Source organism: Wyeomyia smithii, chromosome 2 (genome assembly GCF_029784165.1).
Source record: "Wyeomyia smithii strain HCP4-BCI-WySm-NY-G18 chromosome 2, ASM2978416v1, whole genome shotgun sequence".
Taxonomy (NCBI): Eukaryota; Metazoa; Arthropoda; class Insecta; order Diptera; family Culicidae; genus Wyeomyia; species Wyeomyia smithii.
Window position 1 is genome coordinate 139,768,795 of NC_073695.1, and position 12,831 is coordinate 139,781,625.

Genomic DNA, 12,831 nt, shown 5'->3' on the forward strand with positions numbered 1-12,831 from the left:
AAACGCTTCTGGTTCCAAACCCACGTTAATTCGGAAATTCGCGAAAATTTTTTTGAATTAGCGCGGTATCGCGTAAAAAACCGCGGTAATTAAAAATCCGCGTAAAGAAAACCGCGTTAATTCAAAAATCCGCATAAAAAAACCTCGTAAAAATATCCGCGTATAAAAAACCGCGTTAAAAACCTGACTGTATTTTGTTTCCAGTGCAAACGGGAATGTTTTTCTTGAAAAAAACCTGTTTAAAGCGCTCAAAATTACATTAAAAAAAATTTTCTCGGTAAAGTTAAACTTCGTGCATCATAAAACGATCTTTCAACGGCCGGAGCATTTAATAACGAATATTTAAAAAAAATTAAAGAGGTTGTTTAGAAGATACGACCGCAAGGTTAACGTAGAATCACGGCAACCTGTCTTATGTCAATAAATTTTTTGCAATAGCTTTGTAAATACACTCGATTAGGTTGTGGTGTCAAGCGGTATATTTTTTCGTATATTGTTTTTGCTTTAAAAATGAACAAATACCGTTGGAAACTGACTGTGTTTAAACTATTTGAAAGGGTAATATTCGTAACGCTCTCGATGTTTTTGGTTTTACAATTTGTATCCCAATATATGATGCCGTAAGAGGTAATTCTTTGTCGAAAGCGCACTAATTGATGTGCTCAAGTTGACTCTGTTGAAAGAAAAATGAAAAATGAAAAGAAAACGTATTAAATAATTCATAAATGTTTAAAATCAGTTGTACTTACCAGGCAATTGAACTTTGCAGGAACAGTTAACGATTCCAGCCTTGTTGAATGTTTAAAACAAAGGAGACAGAATTTTCATTTTGCGGAAGTATCGTCTGAATCCTCGGTCAAGTACATGAATACGAAGACTATTTGTAATTTATGAAGCTGTAAGAAAACGGAGCTTCACCGGAGGAAGGCCGGAATCCTCAATCGGCAAAGATGCCCCTTCTGCAGATTGTTATGAACCATGCGTATGATCGAGATTTTGTAAGAAGTGCCTGATTTGTAATGGTGAAAACTTAGTAAATTGACTTTTACTTACAATTTTTACAACTTAAGCACAGGAAGAACAGGATGGTATAGTGTAGAATCGTACGTGCTATGAGCCTGTATTACTTTTACTAAACAGATCCTGAACAGTAATTTTTCAATCGATAGGTGAAGTATTAACAAAACTTTTGATAAAGTGATTGGCATATCTTTCCAATCAAACCAGTGAGAAAATTACCTAAAGATCAATTGAAAAAGCTGCGGCTATCCAATCACGAGCTCAGGCTTGTAAACGGTAACCATTTTCATTTGATCTCGCTTCCTTAGCGTGCGTCACAGTCGGCTTTCGCTCGTAAATGTAAAACAACCAAACCATCGCCGCTCAGCTCACAGAAAAAAAGGATAGTCAAACGACACTCACGTATCAAAGAGCAGCACACTGTCAATTGTTTAGCGATGTTATTTCGGCCTATTTCTGTCTACTTCGTTCATCTGCGTTGAGAAATATTATAACAAGACCAATGATATAAAAAATTTCCAAAATACACGCACTTAACGTGCGTAATTCTCATTTCTAGAAAAAATGTCAAAATACGTTTGAGGAAAATAACGTCGTGATGGCGATACTCATTTGACATGTTTGTTTAAGAAAGTATTCAGACAGCGAGCCTTGGTAGCGTCAGAGGAAGAAGAAGACGATTATCACAGTGAAAAGTGGTTCTACCGTGACCATTTCGAAGCCTGCACGAACTCATTTTCTACTCTAAACCGGATAGAACTCTAATAAAGGCAACAATATAACATGTATCGAACATGGTTTGAAAGAAGAAAATGTTCCCGTTCTCGTATCGGCAGGGCTGCCATTCGCACACTCATTGCGCTCAGTGTGTTAATTTTACGTCAAGGCACAACGAGATCGGTACATTCACATTTTGACAACCAACAGGCACAAAGAGAAAGAGCGAAAACGAAATGAATGAAAGATATCACCAAGTGAGAAATATTTCAAGAGAGAAACAAAGAGCTTCAGTTTGAGCAGTTTGCGTTGCGTTTGCGGGGAGAAAAAATAGCAGAGAAAAGGAACCAAGAAAGGACCATATACATTTTAGAGAATTCTTTAAACACGATTCTCAATGGCGTGGACGTGTTTCTTAGGACAAATTACGCACGTCCAGACATGTTTCTGTCCCGGTATTCATATACAATCGCTAGATGCATTCACTACTGATACTGTTCATTAGGGTGGTAATGACTTGTATGGAAAAAAAAGTCCTTCGTCGCATTTTACTTCATCTAAGTTCGTTCGTTTCTAACTTCTAAGTTCGTTCAGTTGAAAAGTGAAATTTTAACCGATCGATTTTTTTCATTTTTTGTTTTTGGATAACACCAGATCTCGATGTTTCATGCATTATTAAGACATTTGGCATCAGAATTTTTTGATATTCAGAAATTACTGAACTACCTGTGCATTTTTTCCATTGGTCACAAAATAATGTTTTCGTGTTCCCGAAGTCAGATTAAGCTGAAGTTTAGTATGGGAACTTTTTTAAAGACGAAACTATTGAGCCCTACTTCTAAACAAAATTCGAAAAGGCGATTTCTATTGCCACCCTACTGTTCATGTACGAGACATATTGCGGCTATCTCCGGGAAGAAACCATTTTTATTTTTGAAACAAAACCCATTGAGCAGCACTGAAAATTAGCTCCTGAATTATTTCAGTGGGAGTCAAATGAAGTGCAAAAACCAGAAAAAAATTAATACTATAATCTTTGTCAAATCCGATAATCATTGCCCCAAGCAACACACAAAGTAAGACACATTGTGTGGTGTCGCACATTTTGGCAAATGCACAAATAGTACCTTTTTTCGGTGCGAAAGAAATACAAAAGAGCGAATGGGGAGAAAAGAACACAAACGAAATATCGGGAGTGGCACGCACGGTTTGATGGCAAATGTGTTGTGTACAAATTTGTGTGGTTCTGTCTGCACTGAGGTGAATTCCAACCCTGCGTGTCGGATATAAGGGTTGAAACTTTGCTGTAATGTCAAACTAAAACCGTCTTTTTTAAGACGTTACATCCTTGTTAATGAAGTGTTATGAATTTTCTAAAACAGACTCAGCATCGAGAGCAGAACGTGCCGAACTTTTCTGTTTGAAATCAGATTTTTTTCATATATTTTACCTGTTTTGCATAGTATCAACGAATCGTAATAAACATCACACTGCTGCCCATTTGCAGCATGAAACCTCAGTTGCAATTTATTGATAACCATTTATTATCCTCTTCCCAATACAATGTAGTAGCATCGCAAAAGGCCGATTACTGCAATTGCAATTTTCATTGAACTATCGCATAAATGCTTCATGGTCAGATCGCATGCGATATCCGCTCTGACATAATAAATTTTTCGAACGTTGTGGAATGATATAACTGGAAAAAGAGGTGTTACCTAATTATTTCCAGTTATACCATTCTACAACGTTCGAAAAATTTTATTTCGTATCTCGTAATACTAATGTACGCAAAATACATCTCATTCGTTCTGGCTTAGAGCAATCTTTTGATAAGCCCCGCCTTTATTTTCAGTTCCTACAGTTTGTCTCAGTGTTGTAACACGGATGTACAAAAATGATTTCTTGTGGACATTCTGTAGACCCGGACCGATAGAGCTCTCATAAAGACAACAAAATAACATGTATTGTGTGGTGTTGCACGGCTTGGAAGAAGCATGAAGCAGATTGTTGCGTATTTGATATTTCCGATGGTAGACATGAGTATGAAGGTCGAAATTCTGCTGTGATGTCAAACTATAACCGTCTTCTTCAAGATGTTACATCCTTCCTGATGAAGTGTTGTAAATTTTCTAAAACACCTACAACCTTGCTGGTATTGTTATTGTTTTTATTTTGGTGTCTGTGATTTTGATGTTTATTGAATTGATTGAAGCCTTCATACTTGTATAAATCAGTTTATTGACTTGCTGCGATATCATTTTCTGTGAAGATAGTGAAGTGTAGTGCATTACCTATTTTCTAAGTGAACTTTTTGAAAGTGATAATTGCTTTTGCTTTGCATTGATATCGGCTCTATCCGCCCCGCGCAATTCGTCTTCTCCGCTAGCGCTATCTGTGAATAAATACTCCAAGCAGATTCGATCTTCAGTGTTTAACCACTGCAAGTTGCGCAACCCTTCATCAATACGCCATCAGTTATGCAATTTGCCTCTCAAAAATCTCCCTCAGAAATGGCAAAAACTTCAGGTGAGGCAGGCCAGAGCGCTGGTACTGTCGTCTCATAGTGTTACGAAATTGGATATATAGTTTGTCTGTGTTGTCTAGGTTCAGAGAGTTACTCACCAGACTAGAAGGCGGCATATGTAGATCCCGGGCCAGGGATAATGCCTCATCGATGGACTGGAGGCACTGGTCGATGTTTTCTGAGGACTTGAGCTGGACGCTGTAGTTAATTGCGTTGTCCACTCATCGCTGAAACCACGTCCAATCGACTCGATGGTAGTTACCCGAGAGACTTGGAATCGGTTAGCAGAGGATCCAACTTCGACTTCCACTGGGAAGCGGTCCGAGCTGAGTTCTTGGTGTACAACCGGTTCGGTGATGTTGCCCATATTGGAGATGAACAGGTCGATGGTTGCGTGTACTCTGGATCTGCTCAACCGGGTGGGAGCAGCCGGACCTAGGATGTTGTAGCGGCCTACTTGTAGATGGTTGAAGAGGATCAGGTCGTTTTGGTTGCGTCGACTGTTGCCCCAGGCTTGGTGTTTTGCATTGAGGTCACCCGCAATGATGAACTGCCCCTGTCTCCGAGTCAGTTTGATAATGTCGCTTCTTCGGTTCGTTGCCGACCCGTCCCTTACGTGAACTTGCTTGGGACAGTAGGCTGCGATGATGGTAATGGGACCGACTCCAGTGGTTACTTCCAATCCCACGGCCTCGATGACTTTGAGTTGAAAACTCGGTAGCAGATGACAGCTTATTTTACGCTGAAGAGCAATAGCCACACCTCCTCCCGAAGAATATGCTTGATCCAGCCGTAAAAATCGGAAATCGGGAAGGAAGATGTTCACCTCAGGTTTGAGATGCGTCTCTGAGATGATAGCAATCTCTATTTTGTGTACGTTGAGGAAGTCAACAAGCTCGTAATTCTTGTTCCTGATGGAGCAAGCGTTCCAGTTAGCAATCTTGATGATTTCACGGTCCATACTCGGATGCGATCATCACCGCAGGTTGCAGTTCAGCTCTACTTTTGCAAGTGCGAGAAGAGTTGATGCATTCCACGACCAGTGAAAAATATTGCTCCATGGTGAGCATGGGTCATTGTCAGTTGTGCCATTTGCAGCTAGGGAGAAAGTCATTGCCGACGAGTTCCCTTGTAGACCTGGTGGGGGTGAACGGCTACCGGATCTCGTTGCTTCAGCATACTTAGAGGAAGCTGTGACTGGTTTGGTGGTTGGATTCAGCGGCAGCCGGGCGAGCAAAGATATAGGGTGCCGGGAGCCAATGGCAGGGAGCTCCTTTGTGTTGATTGGGGCACCTTCCGGCGACCTGGTTGATTGTTGGTGGAGGCCCGCTTACGAAGCTCGATGAACTCTACGCCTTTCGGGCACATTCTACTGGTTGCTTTGTGGGCAGCCCCACAGTTGGCGCACACCGGATCGGCGGTCTCCATCAGCTGGCAGGAATCGGGGGCGTGCATTTGGCCACACTTGATGCAACGGTACGCCATATGGAAATTTTGAGTCCCGTGTCCAAACAGCAGGCAGTTAGAGCATTGGGTGACGTCACGATTCACTGGTTTGTAGCACTTCCAGGCTATGGTGAAGTGAAAAAGTGCTCGGATGGACTGCAGGTCCGCCAGGCACGTTGAATTTTTCTCCAGGTTTACGAGATATAATTGATCAGGATACTTCTGAGTTTTGTTGTGCCTCGTCATCTTGTGGATCTGGATTGGCTTGAGTCCTTTTGCCTTTAGTTTCTCCAACATGGTGTCAACTTCCATGTCAGGAAGACCGCGGAGAACAACCCTGATGGGTTTTTCTGCTTCGATAGCATGGTGCATTTCAGTCCTTTGTCGATATAAAACACAATTGCTTCACGTAGGCTTTTCGTGAAGCCTTTCACATAGAAAGGCGGGATTTTCTCTTTCTTCACTACTAGTAGCGTTGGTTTTCAACGCGAATACACAAACTTACGAACGAACGTATAAAGCGAACGGGGCGAAAATTAATTATTGTACTGTTCAACAAGCTAGCAGAGAACCGATAATCAACTGATTTTCTTGAGGAGAAACAGTCTATTATATAGCCCAAAGAGTGTATTCCCGGCTAACTAGGTACTTCATTCTGTCGTCCTTTTTGGGAAAGGCAGCAAGCGACCAATCAAAAGTCGACATTTTCGTTTCGACAATGTTCAACAATTTTTAATAGTACAATCGTTCGAACAATCAGATTACAATTTTCTGCATTTGGACGTGTGCAGAAATGATTTTCCAATCGATTGCTGCAAAAATGACAAAAATCGGTTGAAAACTGACTGAGTTTAAAACGTTTCAAATTGGACAATTTCCGTGACGCTCTTGATGTTTTCGGTTTTGAACTTGGATCCCTGTATTGAAGTTGGGTCCCTGTATATGTTGCCGTAAGACGTATTCTACGTCAAAAATTTGATTTGCATTCGTCCATCCTGGACCTTTTTTTAAAAGTTGCGTAATAACTTCTAGTTTCTTCAAAAATAAATTCAAAGAAATTTTAACTCCTTTTTTAAACTGAAGTTTAGTGTTTATTTTCAGTTTTTGTTAGGCAAAAAAAATTTTTTTTCACAGTGTAGTAATTTTTTATTTCCTGCAACTCATTCTCAGACAATTTTTCTATACAACCAAAGGTTTCTGAGCTACAATGCTTTGAATCAAACCTCTGCCAAAATGCTTACGCCCTTTGAGAAAAAAAATCATAGGTCTCAAAAATCTCTCCATCTGTGAGATATGCTCAGATTGCTAAGCGAAATACGTGTGCAAAGTTTTATTAAAATTGAATTTTTGCGTTTTTCATGGTCATTTGAAATTATTTTGCTTGATATCAAACAATTGTCACACATTTTGTCTATCCACCGACGTATAAAAATCGAAGATGCATAAAGTCGTTTGCTTGTTATAATCGTTTAATATTTGACACAAAATTTGCCAGTTTCATTCTAAATTCTACAAAATGTACTCTAGTATAGAAAACAAAGACGTAGTCACACGCCAAAAAAAAATATAAATAACGTTGGTGTCACCTTTTAAGGATGACACGCATAATAATTGATCATTACACTTTTCGACAGAAGCGAAAAAACAGTTACCATAAAGTCCAAAAAAGCTGCCGTTTAAATGACAATGTTAATAACACAATCTATTGATTTGTTACAGATACTTACTGGCGAAGATTGGAACACTGTTATGTATGATGGAATTCAGGCATACGGTGGAGTAGCATCTATTGGAATATTGGCCAGCATATATTTTATAATTTTATTCATTTGTGGTAATTGTATCCTCTAAAAATAATTAAAAATGTAACTTTCAGTTGCACACAAAGACAAACACGCCCACGTGGGCATACATGTATATACACTACGGCCTTTTTTACGCAGGGGATGCGTTCCAAATTTTATGGAACCGCGTAAGAACGACTTTTTTGAGTTGAATATATAACGAAGAAAACCGTCCTAAAATGTTTGATCCTCGCTTAAATATGATAGTTGTCATTCTAGAGACCAAAATGCAGTATTTTTAATTTTGAGTATTCACACTAAAAATTGTGAATTTACTGTTATATAATCACCCGTGTCCTAAAACGGAAAACGTGATTGAAATTAGGTCGGTATCTTGTACCGTTTTCGAGTAATGGAGGAAAGCAACCCGCGTAGAAGAAAACCACGTAAAAAAGACCTTACTGTCCATGTACAGGGGTAGACCAAATGATTGAGACAGGCAAACTTCACGAAAAATAAATCAATTTTGATAAAACTGCTTTCATTTTACTGTTCAGTGTAGGATCTGAAATTCAATTTTTCAATATTTTTAAATAAAAGTTCAGATAATTTTCTAGAAGTTATCCATTGACAATCATTCTCTATTTCTCGTCATTATTTAGGCATATTGATTTATAAGAAAGGGAACATTTATCTAAATGTTAGTTTAGATAAATTTTCAAAAAAATGTTTGCAAAGTTGCTTCGTTCACTAAGGCCTACACAGCCACAAAGTTTCCTTGAGTTCTGCTAGGGTGCCCAAGAAAAATGGTACCGAAGTTGATTAGAACAAGATACCAGACTCTTGCAGAATTCATCGGACATAATTGTTGCTGCGCGTGAGCAAAAGTCGAACTAATTTATACACTGTTAATATGATGTATACTTAACGTCAAAATCAACTGACGACAAGGCCAAGACATGACTGCTGAAAGGTGAAACACTTTTTTCAGTATCCATGTGGACGACTGTACGGTGCTGCCATCCGAAAAATGATAACAATGTGTACGAATGTTTAGTTCTCAAACATGAAGATTTCCGGAAGAATCAAGAATAATCGGCGGATCCTTTAAAATTAAACGTACCATCAGAAATTCCTGATAACCGCTATGAGCACGCTCTACAGCCAAGTTTTTCACTCTTGCCGAGGTTAATAAAGCAAAAATCGGGTGCCCCGGTACCTGACTATATGCACAATGGTTCTGAAACCGGGCTTGCTACATATCAAAGTTTAAGTTTTGCTAGAATGGGACCGGAAAATAAATATAACTCCTCAATATAAACCCCCACTCTGACAGTCAATTTCACACTTTTCTTTTCGTACTTTGAAGTGCAAAAAATATGGCAACTGCATTAAGCGCAAAAAATGACAATATCATTAATCTGCATGTTATCTTAAGCATTGAGCTGACCAAACTGCTACACCTTTTTCATATACAATCCTGAACAGCTCAACGATCGATGACGGACTATGCACGATAAATCGGTTTTGCTCATAGTGTCAATTTTATGAGAATTTGAGTCATCAGATGGCAGCACTAACCGTCGGAAATCGGCCGTGTTCAAAATGTATGCAAAACATGGATGTTAGGTATCTTGTTCAGGCTATCTTTCATGGTACGTAACAAGAGAAAAAACTGATAAAAACAACACCCATACTTAATTATTTTATATCTCGATGGTTCTTCGACAGATTTTCAACCTTTGGGTACCAATGAACTCGAAATGAATTCTAGTTTATTATAAACCAATAAACCTGAAAAAACAACACGTCAGAAAAAGTTATAAGTGTTGCAAGAATCCACATTTTGACACACACTCCTAAAATCAGGATTATTCCCGGTGTCCGTTGGGCCCGTCAAATTCCCTAGTAATTTTTGGAAACTAGAATAGTTTTCAAGTAAAATAAAATCGGTTTCATCAGAATTGATTTGTTTTTCGTGAAATTGACAAAATTGTGCCTTTCTCAATCATTTTGTCTACCCCCTGTATATAGAACGGGTACTCGTTATTTGGAAACTTGGAAACCTGATAGCACAGAGTCAAGCAGAAGCAGAAGCAAACTATCCGATATATATATATATATATATATATATATATATATATATATATATTTATATATATATATATATATATATATATATATATGTATATATGTATATGTATATGTATATATGTATATGTATATATAAATATATTTTATAAAGGTTTTTCTTAGCCCTTATAACTAGATATATTGCTCAACGTTTTCTTGGCTATTGCCGTAGATAACCTTGCAGATGCAGATTCGTTAACCTCAGTCGAAAAAGAGGAAGGAGAAGAAGAATGCGCAGATGATGACAAACTCCCTTCACATGAGGTAACTCCAATAGGTAATGCAGATGACGGTTTCATGGAACATGATAAGGATAACTTGGATTCGGATAACGACATTAACATGTAAGTAACATTGCACGTTGAATACAAATTGAAATACAGTCCCTCTATAATTATGGGTCAGTCAACGTTGTTGCCTGAATGTTCAAAAATGAATATAAAATCGAAAAAAGTAGGAGGTTGTATCCAAGACACGACCGCATAACTGACGTAGAACTACGCACACTATTAACAAATGCATTGTTGTAAGTGTTTTATTTATGAGTCATAAAGCCTCCAAACGCTTGCTTTGTGCTGCCTCAACAGTGGGGGAATAAAGACACTGAAAACACGAGCTGTAAAAGCTGTTTCTAATTCAGTAAATTGCTAGTATCCAGCACAGATCGCTCGCTTGAGTTATCAAAAAATGATTAACCTTCAAATACTTGTTTATTTGCCTTAAGCTGCCTCAGTAGTGGGGCAATAACGGAAGTCTGACGACACATGCTGAGAGGTGAGAAGAACCGCTCTGCTCCTGAGACATGTTGACCATCCACAGGGCAAGTAATTTGTTTGATTTGAAGGCAGCCACAGGCGCAACCCGCTGCAATCCGCTGTTACTGCTGAGTGCTAATATTTGCTGCTACTGCTGTCAACGTTGTGGACGGTCCACCCAGCTTACCTTCCGACTAATGATTGTAGCTGATCTTACCAAAAACACTCTTTTATAGCCGAAGGTTGCTACGAAATAGGCCACGCCTTTCTGTTCAGTTTTACCATTCTCTAATGTTCTTTAGATGAATTATTCCACAATTCGCATTAGATTTTTGTATACAGCGAATAAACACCGATGGTGCTCTCACACACGCAACGATTTTAACCCGTATCGTGTTAGATACGTAATGTGATTTGTTCACAGGCGTAACCCGCTGCTGCTACTACCGCAATTCGCGGCTAACTAGTTATACTATTCCAATCAGAAGACGTTATTCTCGTTTCAACAAGGCTTGACAATTTTCAATAGTACAATATTCGCATAATCAGTCAACACTTTTCTACATTTGGGTGGATGCGTGTACAATTTTTCAATCAATTGCTGCAAGAATCAAGGAAATCGGTTGAAAACAAACCGATTTATAAGCATTTAAAAAGGGACATTTTTCGTCCCCTCTTCGTTAATAGTTTTTATATTTACATCCCTAAGTGGTAAGTTAAAGAAAAACGTAGTTCTACGTCAAAATATCAACTACCAATGTTTCACTATCTATTACTATGTGCTGATGTATACTTTCGATCGACAATTAGTTTCACTGCAGCTGATGTGTGTAAACCGGTTAAGAAGAAAAATATTACTTATATAAGACACAATTATGGGTCACTTTTGGCATTCAAGATCATTTAGTCTATAAAATCATCAAAAACCAGCACAAAAGTTATTTTATTGTTATAAAAGCTTGATAATAAGATTTTTTTTTAAGTCGTGATGCATTATCATGTAAAAGTAATAAAAATAGCTAAAATATGGACTGACCCACAATTGTGCACCGCAAAATGTGACATTGCAACAATTATGGGTCACTTCACTTATTGCACCGAGAAAAATTATTGTTTTTAATGACATTTTCAACATGAAATCATTTCAATCGTATAAATAAGCTTACAAGTGAGTTATAAAAAATACAACTGTCAATGAAAATTGTTCAGTTTCGTGAGAATATCCGTATTAGCGTAAAGGTGACCCATAATTGTAGCTGACCCATAATTGCGGAGGCTCTGTTTATGACAAATGGAATACGAGGGTACGTGACGAATCTTTTGCAGGAAATTTCGAATATCAATTTCTCATGCTTGCGCTGCAGAATTCAACTATATCTGGAAGCACCTCAAAACTTACAAAGCGAACGAAGTGACATTGTTTTAGAAAATTAGTTTTAACACCAGAGGTTGTGTAAATTGATATTCTACCTTTCATGAAAAAAGCGAAATAATTTGAACAGTTCATGATGACATTAGAAAAATTCTCTGTAGCCTTGCCAATACCAAGTAAAATAATTAAAAAGAAATCAGTGAGGTGCGGGAAATCGGGTTATTGGACTTCGCAATCCGGCGAGTAATGGACAAAAACTAGGGTTTGCAATATTCCCGGGAATTGGTTTCCCGGGAAACGGGAATGAAAATTCTCATTTCCCGGGAATTCCCGGGAACTGGGAATGAAAAAAAATTCTTTGCAAAAATGGCATTTCAAATAAAGTGTATTAATAGAAGGTACCAAAAAATCATTTACATTTTCCTTATCAATTCGCATGAAAAACGAATTGAAAAACAAAACTTATTCAAGTTCACATCAGAAATTGCAGAAGAGTAGCTTTCAGGGTTTTTATGTTGTTAAACAATCGCTTTTGGCCCGGTGACAAATTTCCGTTAAACCCAAATAATGTAATTTCCTTCTGTGAAATTTTGCTTAAATCCACTGAAACACATCGCTGGTGTTTGATTTCCATAATGCTCCCCAAGTAACACATGTTGTTATAGAACAGTTAAGATAACTCCTCCAACACAACCTTTATATATATATATATATATATATATATATATATATATATATATATATATATATATATATATATATATATATATATATATATGTATATATATATATATATATATATATATATATATATATATATATATATATATATATATATATATATATTTATATATCTATATATATATATATATATATATATATATATATATATATATATATATATATATATATATATATATATATATATATATATATATATATATATATATATATATATATATATATATATATATATATATATATATATATATATATATATATATATATATATATATATATATATATATATATATATATATATATATATATATATATATATATATATATATATATATA

The 12,831-nt window shown here is 37.1% G+C and overlaps 1 protein-coding gene across 1 annotated transcript in view; it reads left to right on the plus strand.

Annotated features, from left to right (window-relative positions):
* Positions 1 to 12,831, plus strand: part of LOC129720825 (muscle calcium channel subunit alpha-1) — a 1,271,065-nt gene that overhangs the window by 435,862 nt on the left and 822,372 nt on the right. Inside the window, exons 8-9 of the mRNA XM_055672633.1 lie at positions 7,430 to 7,550; positions 9,764 to 9,971. Coding sequence (XP_055528608.1) covers positions 7,430 to 7,550; positions 9,764 to 9,971 — 329 coding nt within the window. The remainder of the gene's footprint in view (positions 1 to 7,429; positions 7,551 to 9,763; positions 9,972 to 12,831) is intronic.